Source organism: Magallana gigas, chromosome 8 (genome assembly GCF_963853765.1).
Source record: "Magallana gigas chromosome 8, xbMagGiga1.1, whole genome shotgun sequence".
Lineage (NCBI taxonomy): Eukaryota > Metazoa > Mollusca > Bivalvia > Ostreida > Ostreidae > Magallana > Magallana gigas.
In genome coordinates, this window is record NC_088860.1 from 8,542,362 (window position 1) to 8,567,744 (window position 25,383).

Here is a 25,383-nt window from a genome sequence, read left to right on the forward strand (position 1 = left end):
AAATTAAGCTTGATAAAAGCTGCGTTGTTGCTTTATAATAAATATCAAATTATTGGTCAGAAACGAGTTATCATAAAAAGACTTAGTAGCCCTTGTACCCCCTAATTTGTGGGGCCAGCCCCTTTTTCTTGATATCAAATAAAAGGTCTCGCTAATATAAACATATTTTGTTCTACAAGTGTTCATGAATTGTAAACCGTTCTCGAGATATATGTACAATTGTGTTTTAAGGGCCGACCCTTTAACCCCTTACCGGGGCCACTTACAACAAAATGGTTGGCTTAATATTGTTCAGAACATTATTTTGAACAACTTTTGTTCTACATTGCTTTTTAAAATATTTCTCCTTTTTCAGATATTAATGATCATAGTTTTGAGTTCTGGCCCCTTGAAACCCCTAATTACGTAATATATGACTTAGGTATGGTACTGTTTAGTTGAACAGCTGTACAATGAACATTTTTGCTTCTATAATTAATAACAAAATATTGTTCAGTAAAGATGCATTGTAAAAAAAAAACATTAGAGCCCTTTTGGCCCCTAATTTGACAGGCCAGCCCCTTTTTTCTTGATATCAAATTTAAGGTCTTGCAAATTTAAACATATTTTGTTCAACAAGTGTTCATGGAATGTTAACCGTTTTTGAGATATCTGTACGAATGTGTTTTAGGGGCCGACCCTTTAACTCCTTAATGGGGTCATAAACAAAAACATTTAAGGTAGCGTATTGACAAGAACACCATTTTAAGCAACTTTTGTTCTACATTGCTTTTAAAAATATTTCTCCTTTTCAAGATATTAATGATCAAAGTTTTGAACTTCTGGCCCCTTGAAACCCCTAATTACGTAACAGATGACTTAAGTATGATACTGTATAGATGAACAGCTGTACAATGAACAGTTTTGCTTATATAATTAATAACAAATTATTGTTCAGTAAAGAGTTATTGTAAAAAGATTTTAGAGCCCCCTTGGCCCCTAATTTGGGGGGTCAGCCCCTTTTTCTTGATATCAAATGACAGCTCGTGAAAATTAAAACAACTTTTGCATTACATGTTTTAACAAATATGTGCACATCGAAAGGTATTACAGAAAATGTGCAAAAATTTCGTGGAAAAAGAACTTGAGTCAAAAAGTACTAAAAATGGCCCAGTTTAAAAACTTTTAAATATGTATCTTATTAATATCTTGAGACTTTATATTTTCTAGAAATACCTTTCTTTTTTAAATGACTTCAAAAATGAGCGTGTTACATGAGTTTGAACTACACATATCCATTTCTTATTGTCACCTGAAAGTAACTTCATTTCTAGGAAAAACGCAACGTCTTGAAAGTTTTCCTCCAAAATAAAGATATAAACTTGATCAATAAACATAGGATTTTTTTTGTTCATAGAGTTTTGATTTGGGGGTTTTGTTTATGATGAACATTGTTAAAAAAATATTTTGATAAATCATCCGGGTTCGAGTTACCCATGGTGCGATGCTATTTGGCACCGTTCAATTAAAAGGTGTCACCACGGATTATGTGGATGAGAGAAGTCGTGAGAAGACTAAAAGGTAAGTGTTTAAAATTCATTCAAATTATTTAATACATGTTTTAGCATATATGTTAGCTAATTCATGTATTTTAGTTATTAATATAGCCATAGAAATTAAAGATCTGATGCACCACACGTAACCTACTTTCACTTTTGTCTTCTGTCAACATTACGCAAAAAAAACAAACAACTCAAATCAATCGTCATTTATATAATAAATAATCAAATTTTTTGAAGAATATTTATAATCTAGGATTGTTGTAAAGTTGTAAACAGACACACACACATTAACCACCTCTCTCTCTCTCTCTCTCTCTCTCTCTCTCTCTCTCTCTCTCTCTCTCTCAGATCTCTCTCTCTCTCTCTCTCTGCATTTTCCTTATAATCTTTACATTCAGTCCATGAAATTACGAATCAAACAAACAAAACAACCATCAACAACAACAAATCTAAGATATGAACTCTCTTAACAAAAACTGAAATTAATCTTATTATGAATTATACATCTGTACTTAAATTATGCCCAAGCAAAATGCCGTGTGTATACAGACTGTATATATGTGTATATCAGAATTTTTCCCAAAATGATAAGATTTCTTCATCTATCTATCTATCTATCTATCTATCTATCTATCTATCTATCTATCTATCTATCTATCTATCTATCTATCTATCTATCTATCACTCATTTCTCTCAGTGGTAGCATATTGCTAAAATTAATAAAGCATTTAAACTGCAATCAAGTTTATCTTAATTAAAATGTAATTCATTAACATTTACAACAATTAAAATTATTATTTTTATGAACACCGTTAAAACAATTCAGTGTTTAATCTCCTTTAAACCATACATTAATATTCTTATTGTACAAAAAATTGCACTGCTATTAAATTCACTCTATAAAGTAGCAAATTAAAATATAAAATTCTTGTTAGAAATAAAAATGAGAGAGCAAAATAACATTTTTTATCTAGTCACATCATCATAAAAAAAATGATTGCAAAAAAAATTAAAATATACAATATATTCATAAATAATGAAACATCTAACACCAACAGTCTAGTTTAGGTCATTGGGAATAACATTGGAACACAAGGACATACATGTATGAATGCTGACATACAAAAGTACATGTAATTTTTAATATGATTAAATGCTTGGTCAATGGTCATGCAAATAGAAGAAAATTCTTGTGATAAAATCATACTTTGTCTCTACAGAATACAAAATACCAATATATTAATGTTATGAATTTAATTAATCAGTTTTGTAGAAAACTGAACTAGAATTTTTAGATACCTAAAACTAAGACTGCATAAAAAAAGGAAATTATTCCTCTACAGGACTTTCATCACCTGAACTGTCGCTTTCTTCAGACTCGTCCACTGCTGTGGCATCCTCCAAGAACTCTCCCCAGTCACGCACTCCAATTCTGCCTGGGTTACATCTGTGCCGCGCATACCCAAGGTACCATACAATGGATGCTGTGTGAGCGCACATGCCAACAACCCGCGCACCAGATCTACACTTGCAATACCATGCAACAATGTCACCATCCTTGTACCTAATCCAGAGTTGGTAGGTTTTTGAAGAAATGTGCCTGCTCTGAAGACATACCCTCAATAGTCCCTCCTCCTCCTTGTGCATGTGGATGGTACAGCCCCCTTCTATGTGCTCTTGAGCATAGCTGGCGGATAGACGGAGCTGGTAACATCCACACGTCAGTTCACGCAGCCTCTCCTCATCCAACTGTGGGAAGTCAACCACCTCGCTCACTTCTCTCCAACATACAGTCCGGCGGTCTAGATGCTGTTCCTCCACTTGCCCCTTCAGCTGGTTGACCTGTTTGGACAGAAACAGCATCTTAGCTCCAAGAGCCTGGTCCTCTTCAACACTCCCACTGGCAAGGGGTTTCAAATACCTGCAAAAATTGCATTTTATTTGAACATTAACCCATAATAAAAGTATAATTAAAATATTTATAAATGTATTAGAACTGTTTCAAGTCTTCAATGAAAAAAAATAGGTTAAAAGTAAATTTTTAATTACCTGTTGCAAATGCTGCATCCAATTCTGATGTAATCCCCTATAAAGGGGATCTGGCTGGATGGCAAAATCTAACTGAGGTATTTCCATTGTTTTATTCTTGCATTTGCGCTCTCAACAACCCATCTTATCTGTAAAGTAAATTGAGGTATGCAGAGATAAAATAAAAATGTAATTAACATTTACATGATCAATGTAATGGCACATGTTTATTATAAAGGATAAAAATCTATAATTATAATCTTTATACCTAAACATTTATACATATTAATATCTTTATACATCTATTTATCAATTTTTAAATTTTTTCTTAATTGATGTTTTTTGTTTGGAATTGATATTTTACTGACTTTTTGAGTGTGAATACACTGTAAAGTGTTTCAAGTTGTTTTTGCCAATTTCTATGATCTTTCTAAAATTTATACATGTATTTTAGTTTGGAATTTTGATAATACTGGTATTTAAAATATCTATTTTGCAGATAATTAACTTTTTAATTACATTTTTATATATTTTACAATTGTTTTTTACCTTTGTTACTAAACGACTTGTATTGGCTGCATCTGTAAACAACTGTTTCTCCCCTTTTTCCATAAATGAGGGCATTTTGACTTGAATTCCAAGTTCCTCCAAGTACGTCAGAGAATCTCTTAACCCCCTATCCACAATGAAGACGTCATCCTCTTCAACCCAATTGCGAATATCTTCAAGGTTGCTTCTCATTATGAGGGTCAAGATGCTTGCATCATTGTCTTTGGCAAAATAGGGCCCCAAAACTGAAAGAAAGTACCATGAAGTGGAAACAATGACCATGGGTTTGACAAGTTGTCGCCCTTTATGAAAGCTGAAGGATTGTCTTTGAAATTTAAAATTGCTGCTTTTGTTGATATAGATATATGTGCCATCCAAGACGAGTATAACTTGTGGCTGTGTGTTGTCTCCAAAGAGGGTCTGTGCAAGTGGACGAGTGTGTTGGTGTATGATCTCTTCTCTGGTGATGTGCTGGAACCCAAGGTTTTCTTTAACAAAGTTTCCATCAGTGAGAGCAGAGCGAATGACCTTAATGCTTCTTCGTATCCCAGACTTTGAAATGTTGAATAGAGTAGAAAGAACCCTGTTGGAATCACCTCCTCTCAGCTTCATGAGAAAAATGGCCAGACTTGTCCTGACAGTTCTTGATGGTGTACTTTTCACTCTGCCGTCCACATATTTCAGGAGATCATCATAAGCAGCTTTCGGAATTCCTAGAAGATCAACATAGTCGCTGTCAATGAGGTGACTTGAATTGTCGAAGCTCAGTCTGGTCTTCTCAGTTTTCAGTACTTCTGTTCTTAGAAATCTTATGAGCTGAGATATGTAGGATCTGTTCACTGTAGTGGTTTCTGCTGAAGGGCTGATTTTCTCTATGTTTCTCTGTAGATGATTGGGACAACAACGGGCTCCAGCTGGTATGACAATTTCATGGGAAATGAAAATCCTGTGTCGAACGTCAACGGGCACCACTACTAGCTTTGGACTAGGTCTCTTGCATAGGCAACATGAAGAATGACCTCTGGTGGTACAGGGAAATGGAAGGGTAACCGAAGGCGGACTGAATGGAGCCTGATGTGAGGGGTGAAGGACCTTTTCCTCAGGATGCTGCAGTGATGTGCTGCTCTTTTTCTTGTCATCCTTCCTTCGAAGAATAGAGTCAAACATGTGGCGACATCTGTTGCATAAAGAGTCTGTTTCACATGGTGTCCTACCAGTAGGTTTGTACAGAAGAGACTTGTACTTCTTGTGGATAGGGTATCTGTCTTTCTGGCGAGTTCTCCTTTGACAGTTAAAACAATTGTATGATTTATGTCCACAGCTTTTTGAACGAGGCATCTAAAATTTTAAGTAAAACTCAAAATTAGACCTTACTTTTAATGCTATGTTTTATTTGCAATTTCATTAATTATTTTTCATTTAAAAAAATTATTCTATTACCAGTGAAGCATCTATGTCAATACAGATGAATATATTATATTTTAATTTCTTAAAGATGTTAATTTTCATGGTTTTCATTTTCCATGTTTTTTCCAGTGTGTTAACTTTTTGTTTTCTTAATCTGATTTTAAAATGTTTGCTTGTCTAGAGTTACATGTTTTGTATTTGAGTTGTTTCCCTTGTTGGGTTATAATTTTTTTGTAAGGCTTTCTCTTAAAATCATAAAATATTGAATATTGTTGTGGGTTTTTTTTTTTAGACGAGATATTATTTCTTTGTATATGCACTGCATGAGTAAGTGTAGTAAATGATTTTTAAAGGACTTCTTCTTAAAAAAAAATCAACTAAATCTTTAGAAGTTGTGACGCGGTTCAATACGACCTTCGCCTCACATGTGTAGATCTAGTTTATCTGGAACATAGCGTATGCGTGAAACATGGACGAAATACTTTCAACCAAGGCTTAAATGTAAAATGAAGGAGATTTATTTCGACAAAACCATTTTATACTATCTGTACGGATAATTATTGTGTGTGACTGTAAAGTTTTGGATAACGACTCGAGATGGAGTTACAAGTTGAGGAATTTCGGAAAGCACTGGTAAGGATTAACCTACTTTATATTTACTGTTTAATTTATAAATCGGGAATGTTTACGATTACTGTTTCATGCGTAATGAAACACATTTTTTGTTGATCTAAAAGACGTCTTTTGTAAAAATTTTTAGAGAAAAAACCACGCATATGTGAAATGCGTTCAGACGACAAAATGGGCATCGCCGACATGAATGTTGATTTCTGCAATAAAAACTCCACAAAACCGTCATGGAAGGAAAGAATGCGTGAAAATTTAATGTGTGACTGTGTTTATATAAGTTAAAAGAAGAAAATAGTAGTAAATGTCTCCAATTTGTTTTTGTTTTTCTCGATTGACACGATTGTAACGGGCTACTTGATCAGTTCGATGTGCGAGCACCGATACGATTTCTCTGCTTATTGATACTGTTGTGACCTTTAACCTGCCAATTAATTATTAAATGATTTTTTTTTTAATTTGGTATGTTTATAAGGCAAATGTATTACAAATGCAAACATAATTTTGAAAATGGGGATTTCCAGATCTGTCTTTATCTGCAATTATCAATGAAATACATCGTGTCAGAATATGTTGCAGAAAGAATATATAAAAGTTTAGTCTAACGTGAATTTTTTTTATCATATCAGTTCAGATAGATAGAAAATAATTTTTCTTACCTTGAATAATGAGAAATTTTCATAGCACAACTGTCAAATCGATAACTATGACACAAGCGGATGTCAACACTGTCATCTTGGAAAGTTGCAAACGCCAGCTGATCAGACGATAATTACGTTTTATTTTTTTTCACATGGGGCGCATTCTTCGCGGAAAAAAAATTTGGTACAGAATTGTTTATTTCATATTGATGTTTTTTATTGAATTTTTATTTTTTTCCGCGAGGAATGTGCCCCATGTTAAAATAAGAAAAATGTTCGTAAATATGAAGAAAATTCCGGAAAGCTCACAACCAACATAGGTTTCAACAGTTGTTAAAACCATATCAATATCCGGTGTGGCAAAAATGACACACAGGTAAACAGGTCACATGGAGTAGATGGAATAAACACAATTAAACTTTTATATATTGTACACTGTATTTTCATGAATTTAATAGGCCATATATAGCACTTTGCTGACTCAAGTTCCTTGGTGCTAATTTTCAGGTTCGGGCGAGCTTCGAGGCCTTGAACAATTTTCATAATTGGAAGCATGGGGGTACATCTACAGACATTCATCTACAACCCCTGAAAATTTCAAGCTTCTATCTTGATTAGTTTCGGAGGAGATGCGTGGACAAAATGACCCTTGAAAATTTACAAAATCGTTTATATCTGAAACCGGAAAAGACGTCATCATGCAAAAATTTAACAATATGTAGCAACGATGATGTTCGATCACTCCTAAAAATTTCGTGCAAGCAAATCGGTTGGGTAGATTTTGAGAAATAACGCTCCAATTAAGTCAGAAAAAGAAAAAAAAGAACTAGAGCAAAGCTCGTTGCAAAGCAACGAGTGGGTCTTCCGTTTGTGTCGAGAGAAAAGCTAAAAGTACCTGTAAGAAGCAGAGATTTTAAGCCAAGAACAAGAGTAACAAAAACAATAAGAAAAAAATCGAATAATTCTTGGTACGACTTAACAAAATCCGAATGATTTTAAGTACGACTTAGCAAAAACTTTTCCGATTTCAAGAATGTCTTAACAAAATAAACCCGAATGTGTTCATGTACGACTTGACACGATTATTTTTGGAACGAGTTAATTTTACATTTAACTGCACGCTTTTTTTTAAACCAAGAACGCGGAGTCAAAATTTCCGGAAAAATCAAATTTTAAACCCAAATTTCTCTGTAGTGCATGGTCCGATTTTAAAACGAATTTCAGCATTAGACTAAGCTTAAAAAGTTCTAAATAAAGAATATCAAATTATCGCTTAGAAAAAAGTTATCATAAAAAGATTTACTAGCCCTTTTAGCCCCGAATTAGTGGGTCCAGCCCTTTTTTCTTTATATCAAATAAAAGGTCTCGCAAATGTAAACATATTTTGTTCACATGTATTCACGAATTGTAAAACGTTTTCGAGATATCCGAACAGCTGTGTTTTAGGGGCCGACCCTTTAACTCCTTATCGGGGCCACCAACACCAACAAACATTTTTTAGTTGCCATATATTTAAGAACATTATTCTTAACATTTTGTATTCTACATTGCTTTTCAAAATATTTCTTCTTTTTCAGATATTAATGATGAAAGTTTTGAACTTCTCGCCCCTTGAAACCCCCAATTACGTAATTTATGACTTAGCTATGGCACTGTAAAGATAAACAGCTGTACAGTGAACATTTTTGCTTCTATAATTAATAACAAATTTTTGTTTAGTAAAGAGTTATTGTAAGAAGATTTTAGAGCCCTCTTGGTCCCTAATTTGAGGGGCTAGCCCCGTCTTCTTGATATCAAATTAAAGGTCTTGCAAATATAAACATATTTTGTTCACCAAGTGTTCACAAAGTGTTAACCGTTCTCGAGCTATCTGTACAAATGTGATTTAGGGGCCGACCCTTAAACTCCTTTATGGGGCCATCAACAAAATGAATTAAGGTTGTATATTGTACAGAACATAATTTTAAGCAACTTTTGTTCTACATTGCTTTTCAAAATTTCTGTCCTTTTTCCGATATAAATGATCAAAGTTTTGATCTTCTGGCCCCCTGAAACCCCTAATTGCGTAATATATGACTTAGCTATGGTACTGTATAGATAAACAGGTGTACAATGAACATTTTTGCTTCTATGATTGATAACAAAATATTGTTCAATAAATGGTTATTGTAAGAAGACTATAGAGCCCTCTTGGCCCCTAATTTGAGGGGCCAGCCCCTTTTTCTTGATATCAAATTAAAGGTCTTGCAAAAATAAACATCCTTTGCATTACATTATTTAACAAAATATGTATACATCAAAAGATATTTCAGAAAATGTTCAAATATTTCGTGGAAAAATTTGGTGCTTATTATCAGGTTCAGGCGAGCTTCACAGCCTTGCACAATTTTCATAAGTGAAGGCAATGGGGTATATCTACATATATTTATCTACAATCCCTGAAAATTTCAAGCTTCTATCTTGATTAGTTTCGGAGGAGATGCGTGGACAAAATGACCCTTAAAAATTTACAAAATCGTCAGTTGCTGAAACCGGAAGTGACGTCATAAATTCAAATTATAATAACCTCGAGTATTTACGATATGAAACAAGTTCTGAAAATTTCGTGGAAATCGGTTTGATAGTTTTTGAGATATAAGCCACAAAAAAAGTCAGAGGAAGAATAATAATAATGAACTAGAGCAAAGCTCGTTGCAAAGCAACGAGTGGGTCTTCCGTTAATGTCGGAAGTAAAGCTGGAACTTCCTGTAAGAAGCAGAGCTCTTAAACCAATAAGAAGAGTAACTAAGATAAAAAGATGAAAAATTATTCCTGGTACGACTTAACAAAACCCGAATGATTTTAAGTACGATTTAACAAAAACCTTTTTGATTCAAGAACGACTTTAAAAAAATCCGAATGTGTTAGAGTACAATTATTTTTGGTACGAGTTAATTTTTCTATAAACATTACGCTATATTTTAAACCAAGGACGCATAATTAAAATTTCCGGAAAAATCATTTTTTTAAACCCCGATATCTCTGTAATGCAGCGTCTGATTTTAAAACGGATTTCAGTTTTAAATTAAGCTTAATAAAAGCTGCTTTGTTGTTTTATAATAAATATCAAAGTTTGGTCAGAAAAGAGTTATCATAAAAAGACTTAGTAGCCCTTGCACCCCCTAATTTGTGGAGCCAGCCCCTTTTTCTTGATATCAAATAAAAGGTCTCGCTAATATAAACATATTTTGTTCTACAAGTGTTCATGAATTGTAAACCGTTCTCGAGATATATGTACAAATGTGTTTTAGGGGCCGACCCTTTACCCCTTACCGGGGCCACTAACAGCAAAATTTTTGGTTTAATATTGTTCAGAACATTATTTTGAACAACTTTTGTTCTACACTGCTTTTTAAAATATTTCTCCTTTTTCAGATATTAATGATCATAGTTTTGAGTTCTGGCCCCTTGAAACCCCTAATTACGTAATATATGACTTAGGTATGGTACTGTATAGTTGAACAGCTGTACAATGAACATTTTTGCTTCTATAATTAATAACAAAATATTGTTCAGTAAAGAGTTATAGTAAAAAGACATTAGAGCCCTTTTGGCCCCTAATTTGAGAGGCCAGCCCCTTTTTCATGATATCAAATTTAAGGTCTTGCAAATTTAAACATATTTTGTTCAACAAGTGTTCATGAAATGTTAACCGTTCTTGAGATATCTGTACGAATGTGTTTTAGGGGCCGACCCTTTAACTCCTAAATGGGGTCATAAACAAAAACATTTAAGGTAGCATATTGACAAGAACACCATTTTAAGCAACTTTTGTTCTACATTGCTTTTAAAAATATTTCTCCTTTTTCAGATATTAATGATCAAAGTTTTGAACTTCTGGCCCCTTGAAACCCCTAATTACGTAACATATGACTTAAGTATGATACTGTATAGATAAACAGCTGTACAATGAACATTTTTGCTTATATAATTAATAACAAATTATTGTTCAGTAAAGAGTTATTGTAAGAGGACTTTAGAGCCCCCTTGGCCCCTTATTTGAGGGGTCAGCCCCTTTTTCTTGATATCAAAGGAAAGCTCATGAAAATTGAAACAACTTTTGCATTACACGTTTAAACAAATTATGTGCACATCGAAAGGTATTACAGAAAATGTGCAAAAATTTCTTGGATAAAGTTGGTGCTAATTTTCAGGTTCAGGCGAGCTTCGAGGCCTTGAGCAATTTTCATAATTGGAAGCATGGGGGTACATCTACAGACATTCATCTACAACCCCTGAAAATTTTAAGCTTCTATCTTGATTAGTTTCGGAGGAGATGCGTGGACAAAATGACCCTTAAATATTTACAAAATCGTCTATATCTTAAACCGGAAGTGACGTCATCATGCAAAAATTTAACAATATGTAGCAACGATGATGTTCGATCACTCCTAAAAATTTCGTGCAAGCAAATCGGTTGGGTAGATTTTGAGAAATAACGCTCCAATTAAGTCAGAAAAAGAAAAAAAAGAACTAGAGCAAAGCTCGTTGCAAAGCAACGAGTGGGTCTTCCGTTTGTGTCGAGAGAAAAGCTAAAAGTACCTGTAAGAAGCAGAGATTTTAAGCCAAGAACAAGAGTAACAAAAACAATAAGAAAAAAATCGAATAATTCTTGGTACGACTTAACAAAATCCGAATGATTTTAAGTACGACTTAGCAAAAACTTTTCCGATTTCAAGAATGTCTTAACAAAATAAACCCGAATGTGTTCATGTACGACTTGACACGATTATTTTTGGAACGAGTTAATTTTACATTTAACTGCACGCTTTTTTTTAAACCAAGAACGCGGAGTCAAAATTTCCGGAAAAATCAAATTTTAAACCCAAATTTCTCTGTAGTGCATGGTCCGATTTTAAAACGAATTTCAGCATTAGACTAAGCTTAAAAAGTTCTAAATAAAGAATATCAAATTATCGCTTAGAAAAAAGTTATCATAAAAAGATTTACTAGCCCTTTTAGCCCCGAATTAGTGGGTCCAGCCCTTTTTTCTTTATATCAAATAAAAGGTCTCGCAAATGTAAACATATTTTGTTCACATGTATTCACGAATTGTAAAACGTTTTCGAGATATCCGAACAGCTGTGTTTTAGGGGCCGACCCTTTAACTCCTTATCGGGGCCACCAACACCAACAAACATTTTTTAGTTGCCATATATTTAAGAACATTATTCTTAACATTTTGTATTCTACATTGCTTTTCAAAATATTTCTTCTTTTTCAGATATTAATGATGAAAGTTTTGAACTTCTCGCCCCTTGAAACCCCCAATTACGTAATTTATGACTTAGCTATGGCACTGTAAAGATAAACAGCTGTACAGTGAACATTTTTGCTTCTATAATTAATAACAAATTTTTGTTTAGTAAAGAGTTATTGTAAGAAGATTTTAGAGCCCTCTTGGTCCCTAATTTGAGGGGCTAGCCCCGTCTTCTTGATATCAAATTAAAGGTCTTGCAAATATAAACATATTTTGTTCACCAAGTGTTCACAAAGTGTTAACCGTTCTCGAGCTATCTGTACAAATGTGATTTAGGGGCCGACCCTTAAACTCCTTTATGGGGCCATCAACAAAATGAATTAAGGTTGTATATTGTACAGAACATAATTTTAAGCAACTTTTGTTCTACATTGCTTTTCAAAATTTCTGTCCTTTTTCCGATATAAATGATCAAAGTTTTGATCTTCTGGCCCCCTGAAACCCCTAATTGCGTAATATATGACTTAGCTATGGTACTGTATAGATAAACAGGTGTACAATGAACATTTTTGCTTCTATGATTGATAACAAAATATTGTTCAATAAATGGTTATTGTAAGAAGACTATAGAGCCCTCTTGGCCCCTAATTTGAGGGGCCAGCCCCTTTTTCTTGATATCAAATTAAAGGTCTTGCAAAAATAAACATCCTTTGCATTACATTATTTAACAAAATATGTATACATCAAAAGATATTTCAGAAAATGTTCAAATATTTCGTGGAAAAATTTGGTGCTTATTATCAGGTTCAGGCGAGCTTCACAGCCTTGCACAATTTTCATAAGTGAAGGCAATGGGGTATATCTACATATATTTATCTACAATCCCTGAAAATTTCAAGCTTCTATCTTGATTAGTTTCGGAGGAGATGCGTGGACAAAATGACCCTTAAAAATTTACAAAATCGTCAGTTGCTGAAACCGGAAGTGACGTCATAAATTCAAATTATAATAACCTCGAGTATTTACGATATGAAACAAGTTCTGAAAATTTCGTGGAAATCGGTTTGATAGTTTTTGAGATATAAGCCACAAAAAAAGTCAGAGGAAGAATAATAATAATGAACTAGAGCAAAGCTCGTTGCAAAGCAACGAGTGGGTCTTCCGTTAATGTCGGAAGTAAAGCTGGAACTTCCTGTAAGAAGCAGAGCTCTTAAACCAATAAGAAGAGTAACTAAGATAAAAAGATGAAAAATTATTCCTGGTACGACTTAACAAAACCCGAATGATTTTAAGTACGATTTAACAAAAACCTTTTTGATTCAAGAACGACTTTAAAAAAATCCGAATGTGTTAGAGTACAATTATTTTTGGTACGAGTTAATTTTTCTATAAACATTACGCTATATTTTAAACCAAGGACGCATAATTAAAATTTCCGGAAAAATCATTTTTTTAAACCCCGATATCTCTGTAATGCAGCGTCTGATTTTAAAACGGATTTCAGTTTTAAATTAAGCTTAATAAAAGCTGCTTTGTTGTTTTATAATAAATATCAAAGTTTGGTCAGAAAAGAGTTATCATAAAAAGACTTAGTAGCCCTTGCACCCCCTAATTTGTGGAGCCAGCCCCTTTTTCTTGATATCAAATAAAAGGTCTCGCTAATATAAACATATTTTGTTCTACAAGTGTTCATGAATTGTAAACCGTTCTCGAGATATATGTACAAATGTGTTTTAGGGGCCGACCCTTTACCCCTTACCGGGGCCACTAACAGCAAAATTTTTGGTTTAATATTGTTCAGAACATTATTTTGAACAACTTTTGTTCTACACTGCTTTTTAAAATATTTCTCCTTTTTCAGATATTAATGATCATAGTTTTGAGTTCTGGCCCCTTGAAACCCCTAATTACGTAATATATGACTTAGGTATGGTACTGTATAGTTGAACAGCTGTACAATGAACATTTTTGCTTCTATAATTAATAACAAAATATTGTTCAGTAAAGAGTTATAGTAAAAAGACATTAGAGCCCTTTTGGCCCCTAATTTGAGAGGCCAGCCCCTTTTTCATGATATCAAATTTAAGGTCTTGCAAATTTAAACATATTTTGTTCAACAAGTGTTCATGAAATGTTAACCGTTCTTGAGATATCTGTACGAATGTGTTTTAGGGGCCGACCCTTTAACTCCTAAATGGGGTCATAAACAAAAACATTTAAGGTAGCATATTGACAAGAACACCATTTTAAGCAACTTTTGTTCTACATTGCTTTTAAAAATATTTCTCCTTTTTCAGATATTAATGATCAAAGTTTTGAACTTCTGGCCCCTTGAAACCCCTAATTACGTAACATATGACTTAAGTATGATACTGTATAGATAAACAGCTGTACAATGAACATTTTTGCTTATATAATTAATAACAAATTATTGTTCAGTAAAGAGTTATTGTAAGAGGACTTTAGAGCCCCCTTGGCCCCTTATTTGAGGGGTCAGCCCCTTTTTCTTGATATCAAAGGAAAGCTCATGAAAATTGAAACAACTTTTGCATTACACGTTTAAACAAATTATGTGCACATCGAAAGGTATTACAGAAAATGTGCAAAAATTTCTTGGATAAAGTTGGTGCTAATTTTCAGGTTCAGGCGAGCTTCGAGGCCTTGAGCAATTTTCATAATTGGAAGCATGGGGGTACATCTACAGACATTCATCTACAACCCCTGAAAATTTTAAGCTTCTATCTTGATTAGTTTCGGAGGAGATGCGTGGACAAAATGACCCTTAAATATTTACAAAATCGTCTATATCTTAAACCGGAAGTGACGTCATCATGCAAAAATTTTATAATATGTAGCGACGATGATGTTCTATCACTCCTGAAAATTTCGTGCAAATCGGTTGGGTAGTTTTTGAGAAATAACGCTCAAAAAAAGTCAGAAAAAGAAAAAAAAGAATAATAAGAACTAGAGCAAAGCTCGTTGCAAAGCAACGAGTGGGTCTTCCGTTAATGTCGGAAGTAAAGCTGGAAGTTCCTGTGAGAAGCAGAGCTCTTGAACCAATAACAAGAGTAACTAAAATAAAAAGATGAAAAAATCGAATTATTCCTGGTACGACTTAACAAAATCCGAATGATTTTAAGTACGACTTAACAAAAACCTTCCTGATTTCAAGAACGACTTAACAAAAAAAATCCGAATGTGTTCAAGTACGACTTAACAATTATTTTTGGTACGAGTTAACTTTACTTTGAACATTACGCTATTTTTTAATCCAAGGACGCGGAATCAAAATTTCCGGAAAAATCAATTTTTAAACCCCGATATCTCTTTAATGCTTTGTCCGATTTTAAAACGGATTTCAATGTTAGATTCAGCTTGAAAAGCTTTATAAAACACATATTCATTTTTGATTTGATCAGAAAATTCATTTTTTCGAAAAAATTGTTTCACTTCCGGTTTCGACCGGAAGTGACGGATTTTTATTTCCAGCCTTATTGCACATGTAAATTGCCAAATTCATAACCACAGAAAATATCAGGACTCTATCTTAAAGCATTTTTGAGAAATGTCGCTGAGAAAATGACTTTTTTTAAAGTTTAAAAATGACGTAACGTCAAAACGGAAGTGACGTTGTTATGGAAACTTCAACATCTTTGAGGCATTATTATTGCACATAATCCCTGAAAGTTTCCTTCAAATAAGTTGAAAACTTTTTGAGTTATGAAGCCGAAAAGGAGTCAGAAAAAAAAGAAAAAGAAAAAAAATAATAATAAAAAGAAACCGAAGAATAACAAGAGGGTCTTCCGTTGGAAACGGAAGACCCTAATAAAGAAAAAGAAACCGTAGAATAACAAGAGGGTCTTCCGTTGGAAACGGAAGACCCTAAAAAGAATCCGAAGAAAAACAATAGGGTCTTCCGTTTGAAACGGAAGACCCTAAAACAATAGGGTCTTCCGTTTGAAACGGAAGACCCTAATAATAAGAATAAAGAAAAAGAAACCGTAGAATAACAAGAGGGTCTTCCGTTGGAAACGGAAGACCCTAATAATAATAGGGAAAAAGAAACCGTACGAAAACAATAAGGTCTTCCGTTGGAAAACGGAAGACCTTAATAATAGGGAGAAAGAAACAAAGCAATAACAATAAGGTCTTCCGTTGGAAACGGAAGACCTTAATTACACATCATGTACATTCCAATTAATGTGTCATGATAGCGTTTGACGTGGAAGAAAAATTATGACAAATTTGGCAAAGCAGATACAAAATTTAAGGTGGAATCGATTACCTCCGTTTTGTACCGTAAATTTTGGAATAAGCAATGAAATAAACAATTACTTTATTCATGTCTTTTTCTCGAACGATCGTTAAGTGCATCATAGCGTTATCGTTTTAAACCAAAAAGTCACTTATCCTTTGAATTACAGTGTCGGTCAACATTGTACTTTAAGTTAATATGAATGCTCTTTCATCTTTATGGACATCTTAATGTAACCAATATTTCTTACAAACCAATAATGCAAACAGCATGAGCGTATCTAAGCTACATACAAAAAATTATAGTTGTTCATTAAAAACAGGTTATTTTTTATATCAAGCTGTAATATTTACGAAAATAAATGGGAGTGTGGAAATGCTTAAGTTGAGAGTTTCCCATTTATATTTTGATGTTAATCAAGCACTGATTATACATTTAATCAAGATAACTGTTTTGTTTCTTGTACCCTTTTAATTACGGGGACATATTATTCAACAAACACATCTGATCTTGATCAGTACCAATCTCTTTATCCCACAAAAGACTCAAAGAGCAAACAAATCTTTCTCATCGTCCATAGAAATTAATTTGAAACTTCCGCTTTGTGACTATTTCATGAATGGCTAGTTGTATGATGTATATAAAACCACTTTTAATGACACTTAAGAGGCCGAATGGAGCTAACTTTGCAAATGATATAACAAAGAAGCGTTGAATGCACGATTTGTTTTATTCTTTCCTAATAAATTGCTAGTTATCTTTAGATTCTATTAATCTCTAGGTGTACATAGGCAACATTTGAAAAGGCATAATACTATGTTTTAAAAAAGAAAGGATTTTATAGGAATCAAACCTTTTATGCTGTAGTACTGGCTGTTGCTAAGGTGTGAAAATCGTTGCACGTTAAAGTTTACATGAATACATCAATGAGACACAATATTCAATGAATCAAGTTGTACAGAATGTGCCGTGCAGTTAAAGGATTCAGTTTATCATTATGAGATTTCATGGAAAAATGAGATTCAAAACACAATTACTACAGACAATCATTGATGAATTCTAGTTTATCGGAGAATTGCCAAATATATGCTAGTTTTGGCATTTTATGCAGTCATTAACACGAAAAAATACCAAGAAAATCTAGTCAAAAATTATTGTAGTAGCGTACGTGTTTGTCCTTTGTTTGATTTCGTTTACTTCTCCAATTTGTATTATATTATATACTCAGTGCATTTTCTTTGTCTAATTCCCATAAAATCACCGATAAACAGTTCACCACACATGATAAGTTGAAAGATATATGCAGTTGCCATTAGGTATAGAAAATACCATCTTAAAATGTCCAGCTAGTGTAATGAGAATGCTAAGATCGATAAACTTTTCGAACTCAGTTTATGAAATGCTAGTACAATGTATCCAAATGTTTTGCAAAAGGTATAGATCCAAGTCTAAATAAATGTATTTACATCCTGCCGATAATGTCATAACTCTATTGTTTTTTTTCTTTTATTGGGGAATGCATTAGCCCAATACCTTTGTTTTAGAGCATGCATTGTTCTTAATTCCTTATTTTTCAAAATGAAAAGAAATTATATCATGTACATTTTCCTGAATGTTTTGGGCCTACAAATTCTGTGTAAGTTCAGATAGATACAACACGAAACCAATACCAAATTAACAAGACAGACAGTTAAACAAAACAGCATATATAATAGTCAAATTTTCTAACGCCCCATGCAAGTGTTTGTATTATACTGTTCGTAATTCCTATTATTTTTAAGATGAGAATGATCAAATATAAACAATAAATAATAACTTAACATCTTATTTAAATCCGAATCAAAGTTTATTTAAGAACTTTATGAAAAAATAAAAATAAACAGGTACAATAAGAATAAAAATTACAACAGTAATACATCATACGTTTCTCGTACGCCCTAATAACAGCATCTCATAGAGATCCTACTATTGTTTAAAAATTAAGAAAAAAGCTATCTGGAAGGTAATTCTATTTGTTCAGGTGAAGTAGTAATGCAAACTTCGGATGCTGATGATATTTACACTTTGTCTATCAGAAAGGTGGGTTACCGTAATGTAGCGGTCATGTTGACTTGTCGTTACTTGACGTCTTGGCCTTCATTGCAAGTCTTCATCACTTCCGGTTGCATTGAACTTTTGAACTGTAAATTTTCTTTCATATAAAACGTGTGCATCTAATTATCGAGAAAAATATTTAATCAATTAGTATGTTGTCAGGGTGTTAAAATCATTCCAGGTTCATAAAGGGACCAATCGCTTATAATGTTAGGCTTCGTTCTTTTTAATTGCAATAGATTCAAATCAGAAACATCAAAAGCGATTGGCAATGTTATTTACCAAACAGATTGTTTTTGTGTCTGTCAAATAGAAAACTATTTGTACCGTTTTCAAATTAATGCATCATAAAATGTCAATGTTTCAATAGGTTTAAATACATCAGGATGAAAATATTAAATGGTTCAAAATATTGATCTTAATATTTGCAATGCTTAAATTAAGCTATTTTCAAAGACCAGGTCAACCTTAATGTTAGGTGTCAAGTTATAAGCAAGATACAGATCTCATATTTCATTTTTATTGTTACGTTAAGAAAGTTCTTGCCTTGGTTTTGTTTTATTTCATAGGTTGTGCATTCTTGTAAAAATTTCTCTTAAGATTGTTCAATTTTTAAGATTAATATGAACATAATTCAACAGTTTGTATTGTTCTCACTTCTTTTTTTTATTTAAATAATGAAATTTTATTGATCCTTGATTACATATTAAGGAATTTTAAGCTCTTATATAGCCTATAACTTCATAACCAATATGAATACTTAGAATAGGTTAAGTATTGTAAATACTGAAATATATCAAACTGGAAAAGTCAAATTGGAAGGAAGACGTGATCATGATCCTTGATAGTTTGACCTTTACACCACTTGTAGCATGCTTTTGAAAGTGTAGGTGTGTATGGGGGGCTGAAGTGGGAAGAATGATCCACAGTTAAAAAAACAAAAACAAACAACAAAAATTACAACAAAAAGCCAAGCCAATCTTCAAAATAGCGCCGTAGTACCTCAAGGTTTAGTAATGATTTCACGTTTTCCCATGATTGTTAACTCTCAAAAATTAGTGGGACAGATTCTTCAAAATTATTTTATTTGTTAAACTAACTGTTAAATCTCAACTTTTATATCAGTTTTTGTTTCATCGGAAATGAAATTAAAATTCTCTGGGTAAACGGGAATATTTAAGGCTCATTTCTGCTCTAGACTGTATTTTGTAGGAGGGGGATGAAAGCAGGTCTATAGAATCTAAGATGAACAAAGCACACATTGGGTATCAACTCCTAGGTAAAACTCAACAACAACAACATTGTGTCATTATTGAATACGGAACATTAATATATTGACACAAACTTCTCCCCATTTTTAAATACTAAGATATACTTGAAAATGTTACAAAGGTCTGGTTTACTCAAGTAACCTGTAAAAATACACGTAATAGATAAATATCTTGGTTATCAAAGAATGGTTACCTTTTGAAGTGTTAATCTGAGTAAACCAATTTTAATTTTCTCAATGGCACATAAAATATTAAATGTTTTATGCTTTTTATTGTTTCCATGCTTCCATAAATTATGCTTGTTGATATTTCAATGCTTCAAAAATCGAGAGGTTTTAATTTACAACAAATGAAAACTAACCAAACAAGTGAGGACATTTGTCGGACTGTGAACGCATCTACGAATCTACTACAAATCTGCTTTCACCGTCAACATCATGACAATATAATCCAGTTAAAAAGGAAGAGTGAATTTCTGTTGTTCACCTTAAAGCAGAAGGACAGCATTTACTTAAGCATTGATTGCTTATTTTTGGACATCGTCGTTTCTATAACACACCAGACAGTGCAGACAAATGTAATACTGCGTAAGCGAGACTGACGATTTCCGACAATAAGAATGTAATGCTAATATTTACTTTCTTGCCTTGTTTGGAAAATGCAAAATATACCTCAAAATCACTGAATTATCCTATGGGTGAGTTAAGATTAATGAAAGTGCTACTGTAATAGCCATGAACGTGAACTTTGATTTTTAACGCTTGTGACGTCATTATAGAACTCATCAAAATAATGAACAAGTATTCCTTGATTGGCATGAAATACCATTGGTCAACTCTGTTGATATAATATACGCTACATGCAGTAAAATTAAATTAAAAAAAAAAAATAATAATAACAACAACAACAAAAAACATATATATAATTATATATATATATATATAACATAGTTTTAATGATTTACGAAATAGCAAGGCAGGAATGAATTTTACACTTAGTAGGCGAATCATGCTTCCGACGAATATTCTTATGCATATGTGAAAAAACGTGATTTGAATCATTATGTATGTAACCCTATAAAAGTTTAATTTTCAGGGTGAAATGATAATGCGCAAATAGTTAAATTTGCCGGATGCCTCATATGGACACAACTGTGATTGGCCGAAGCCGATCACAAAACGTAGCTAATCTTACTTTATTATAAGCTATAAAATAAGGTTTTGCATACTACTAAAAGCAATCAAAAACTTAAAACAACCTTTGGTATATTGTCAATTCTCATTCAATAGAAGAAAAGTAACGAACAAACCAATACTTTTATAATGTTTATAGTGTAGAAGCTTAAGTCAATATTTCAGCAAGAAAGTTCACTTGTGGAGACAAGCACCAAATTTTGCATGAAGGTTCCTTGAACATTACTTGAGTAAGAAATATCGTTGGCCATTCAAGTTTTGATCATTTTCACGATGGCCGCCTCTTATTTCAAAATGGCGTCTTTTTCATAAATTTTTCATGATATTTTAAATATTTCTGGGTAATATTTTTATTTTCTGTGAAATCATGAAGAAGAATTTGTTGTATGATATAATTTGATATTTATTCCATGTATGAACACTCTGCGCATGCGTTTAAAAACATGCTGCAGCTCATTTTTGAATGTTCATGATCTAATCGTCTAAGCAGTTGCGCTGCGAAGAACAGTGCAAAATAATTCGGACTTTTGCATTCCCTAGAACAACTAATATAACATCAACATTTCAATAGTTTTTGACATGAAGCTGCCGTTGATGGTAAGGATGTCCCGTGTGAAACAGATAAACAGCAATCTTATTCCAACCCTATCTGGAAGGGGATGCTGTGGTTTTTTACTTACATAGTGACTGACCCAATGTATGTTAGCTAGCAATACAGATCTCTTAATATGCTCTTCAAGAGCAGCTCCTGAGGGATCGAGGAATGCCATTGTATGGAAGCTGCTTACGAGCAAAGAGGCCAAGGCGCATGTCATTTAATCTATTGGAAGTGCTAAACCGACCGTACATAATGACTACAAATTCTTCTAGTTTATTAATTATATGTTCTGCCACACTGGCACAAGGAGAACTTAAGAATCTGAGTACCTCTGTTACGTTCTCAAAAACATTACAGCCTGCCATTCTGTCATTTTACCTGTCACAACAAGTGGAACTCTGTATCCCAGTCAGTGAATGCATGAAAGAAGGACAGTGCTTTGATCTTGGACCCAGTGATCTAACAATGACATGAACTGGTATCCATAGCAAATCCTTGCCCTTTCCAAATGTCACCCATAACTCATCAACTTTCCAATCTTAAAAATACACCACACTAATAACAACACCAATCTGTATCCGAACTTACTACGATGATTGAATTGATACTACCCAAGGCTGCATGTTTTGCATTGATTTGCATTTTTTCCTTTGTTACAACTATAGTAGTTTCTGTCGTAATAGTTACAGATACGATTTGGTCTGCTTAAATCAAGATGGTCTTGTTTTGTTCTCGTTACACCGAAGAAAAGTGTTTCAAGAGTTTGGCGGTCTAGTGTTTCTAGTTATCTTCCGTCTAGATCTTATGCCTCATTTTCTTCTAGTTTCACCTTTATGACTATCATCTTTGTAAACATCGAGGACAATATCTACTCTCCAATGACCTTGCGCAAGCAAAGTGATGTGCGTTAAGATAATGTCATTGGCATAGTTATCAAAGGTTTGACATTGTTCGGTTGTTTTGAATTGACTAATGATGGGCGGTCAATAACAAGAGAGGGAACTGTCGGTACACTGTTTGACAATACTTGACTAGCTTACAAAAAAGGCATCGACTGAGATTCCACACCAGTATTAAATAAAACATTTTGGAAAAGCGAGGGGGGAATTTCTGATTTTCATATTTCAAAAATTCTTGTAAATCACATTGCTCTGACAGGAAATGAGAGTCTAGAAAACAGGCTAGAGTCATCTTCTAAATTTGCTAACTATGTCTTTGAAGAATCAGCTTTTTGTTTGGAAACTTTACCATTAGAAAAACGGAATCACTGAATTTTTCAAGCATAGCCATTGCACAAGCCCATGAGCAGAACGGTGCAATTGTAAAAGGTGATGATGGTGCGATATTGCTAACTGTCAAAGAATCTAAAGGATAGGTAACTGAAAACACTAGACTTGGAACTTAAACAACTGAACTCTTGGGGTTTTAGCAAACAAAATCGAATCTGCAACTATAACGACAGAAACTACTTTAGTTGTAACAAAGGAAAAAATGGTGTCAGTAACAGAGCTATAGATACAGACTTTGTATCATCTTGAAACGATGAAGAAGCTGACACATGCAGCCTTGGGTAGTATCAATTCAAGTTCGGATACAGATTGTTGCTATTATTATTGGTGTGGGTGTTTTGATGATTTGAAAGTTGATGAGTTATGGGTGAAAGGGCAGGAATTTGTGATGGATACCAATTAATGATAATGTTTAATCAGTGGGTCCAAGATCAAAAGCACTTTAATTCTTTCATGCATTTACGGATTGTGATACAGAGTCCGTATTTGATGGGACAGGTAAAATGACAGCATGGCAGGCTGAAATGTGTTTGAGAGCGTTACAGAGGTATTCGGATTCTTAAGTTCTCCTGTGTCAGTGTGACAGAACATATAATCTATTTGTACATTTGTACGTTCGGCCCAGCACTGCCAATAGAGTAAATGACACGCGCCTTGACCTCTTTGCTCGTACAGCGTCCGTACAATGGCATCCCTCGATCCCCCAAGAGCTGCTCTTGTAGAACATATTAAGAGATCTGCAGGCATGTTCACGAAGCTATCTTAGGACTATGGTATGTCCTAAGTACATCTTAGGATACGTCTTAGTCTTAAGTCTGTTTCTCGAAGCTCTCCTAAATTTAGGAACCGCCATAACTTTGTCCTAACTTTAAGACATCACCTACCTTGTCCTAAGACCATCCTAAAGCTATAAAATCACGTTTTTAGGTATATGGGGATGTTGTGAAGCCTCTTCTAAGACCGGTAGAATAAGGCAATATTTTCCACAGTTCCAGCATTTTCGACAAAGACCAAATTCCTAATCCGGGAGGGGGGGGGGGGGGCATAGTCAATTATTCTATCATGTATGTTCATTTAAACAAAATGATGTGGAGGGGGCCCCGAACTTTCACCGCTTCCCCGTTGCTACATGCCTGCCTTGGAGCTGACAAATTAAGAATTTTTTTTGGCAAATAATATCTCTTTTTTTTATCTTCATTGTACACTAAATGAGTTACATTCATTGTTATGATTATAATAATTTTGGATAACAATTATTTAAATGTCCTTTGCTATAAAAAGTAGATTTACATCGGGTTACATATACCATGCATGATCATTCCTAATTTTTATCACTTTAGTCTGAAAAAAATAATCTTTAAAACATTTGTAATGTTGAATGAACTGTATTTATATATTTTCGAAATATATTACAACTTATTTCTCATTTAACATGTTCGTGTATTCTATATATTGCAGATTAAAGGGAAGTTGGTTGTGTTTGTACGAGTACATGTGTTTCCTCATGTAACGTTTCAAATTCTATGAAAATCGCGTGTTTATGTATTACATATACTTGAATGACAAGATTCTCAAATGTTAATTATGAAATGACAATACAGACGTCTTGTTTACATAAATATCTACTTGTATGCCAATTATGTCCTGATAAATATCTTTTTTTTTTTTAAGGACAGTTATTTGAATTTTTTGGGGCTTGTAATATTTTTAGTTTGTTTTTCTTTAAATGATCCCCATTTAAAGAAAAACAAACTAAATTGTTATTGGTAACTGATATATATTAAGGTAAATGTAAAAGTATTAAAATGCATACATTAAAATTACTGGTTTTAGGCCTTTTGTGTTAACTACCGAGACGTACAATTTTCTCTGGCAAAATGTTGAATGATTCATCCCTACACAAGTCTCTCAAATTCGATCTGAATGAATAATTGTGAAATATAAGATTGGTTGTAGGATATCCTAACTTAAGATGTTCCTAAGTTACCGTCGAGCTACATCTTAAGACGTGTCCTAAGTTGATCTTAGGATGTTCCTAACTTTTTTCCTAAGTCATATCTTAGGAACACACTTAGGTCATGTCTTAGGAAAGTTTCGTGAACATACCTGCTGTATTGCAAGCTAAAGATACATTTGGTCAGTCACTATACATGTGACAAAACTCACCATCCCCTTCCAGATGGGGTTGGGATAAAGATTACGGTTTTCGTATTTCACACCGGACATCCCTACCACCAATGGCGGCTTCATGTCAAAAACTACTGAAATGTTGATGTAATAAAAGTTGTTCTGGGGAATGCAAATGTTTCAAGTCCGAATTATTTTGCACTGCGCAACTGCTTAGACGATTAGATCATGTACATTCAAAAATGAGCTGCAACATTTTTTTTTAAACGCATGCACAGAGTGTTCATATATGAAATGAACATCAAATTATATCATACAACAAATTCTTCTTCATAAATTCACAGAAAATAAAAACATTACCAAGAAATATTTAAAATATCATGAAAACATTATAAAAAAAGACGCTATTTTGAAATAAGAGGCGGCCATCGTGAACATGACCAAAACTTGAATGGGCAACGATATTTTTTGATCAAGTAATGTTCAAGGAACCTTCATGCAAAATTTGGTGCTTGTCTCCACA

The 25,383-nt window shown here is 33.4% G+C and overlaps 1 protein-coding gene and 1 long non-coding RNA gene across 5 annotated transcripts; one reads left to right on the top strand and one right to left on the bottom strand.

The window, feature by feature from the left end:
* Positions 1-1,122: 1,122 nt before the first annotated feature.
* Positions 1,123-6,426, top strand: LOC105346323 (uncharacterized). 3 transcript variants are annotated; one of them, XR_010708426.1, is made up of 4 exons: positions 1,443-1,560; positions 2,886-3,445; positions 4,481-6,159; positions 6,287-6,426. It is a non-coding gene; the product is annotated as an uncharacterized lncRNA (long non-coding RNA). The 3 variants fall into 3 exon arrangements; XR_010708424.1 differs by having other exon boundaries at positions 2,886-6,159; XR_010708425.1 differs by lacking the exon at positions 6,287-6,426 and having other exon boundaries at positions 1,123-1,560; positions 2,886-6,159.
* Positions 3,428-5,457, bottom strand: LOC105317438 (uncharacterized). 2 transcript variants are annotated; one of them, XR_010708423.1, is made up of 3 exons: positions 4,120-5,457; positions 3,592-3,719; positions 3,428-3,463 (listed from the first exon to the last, which is right to left on the bottom strand). XR_010708423.1 is itself a non-coding variant. In XM_066068697.1 (2 exons), exons 1-2 carry the CDS (start codon positions 5,455-5,457, stop codon positions 3,660-3,662), a joined length of 1,398 nt encoding a protein of 465 aa, XP_065924769.1. In that variant the 3' UTR covers positions 3,428-3,659. The 2 variants fall into 2 exon arrangements, 1 of the variants encoding a protein (XP_065924769.1); XM_066068697.1 differs by having other exon boundaries at positions 3,428-3,719.
* Positions 6,427-25,383: the final 18,957 nt, after the last annotated feature.

What these genes read in the sequence shown, in the direction of transcription:
- LOC105317438 (XM_066068697.1), bottom strand. Translation starts at nt 5,457, where the DNA reads ATGCCTCGTTCAAAAAGCTGTGGACATAAATCATACAATTGTTTTAAC. An exon ending in CAAGTCGTTTAGTAACAAAG is followed by an intron (nt 3,720 to 4,119) that starts GTAAAAAACAAT and finishes TTTACTTTACAG; the next exon opens with ATAAGATGGGTTGTTGAGAG.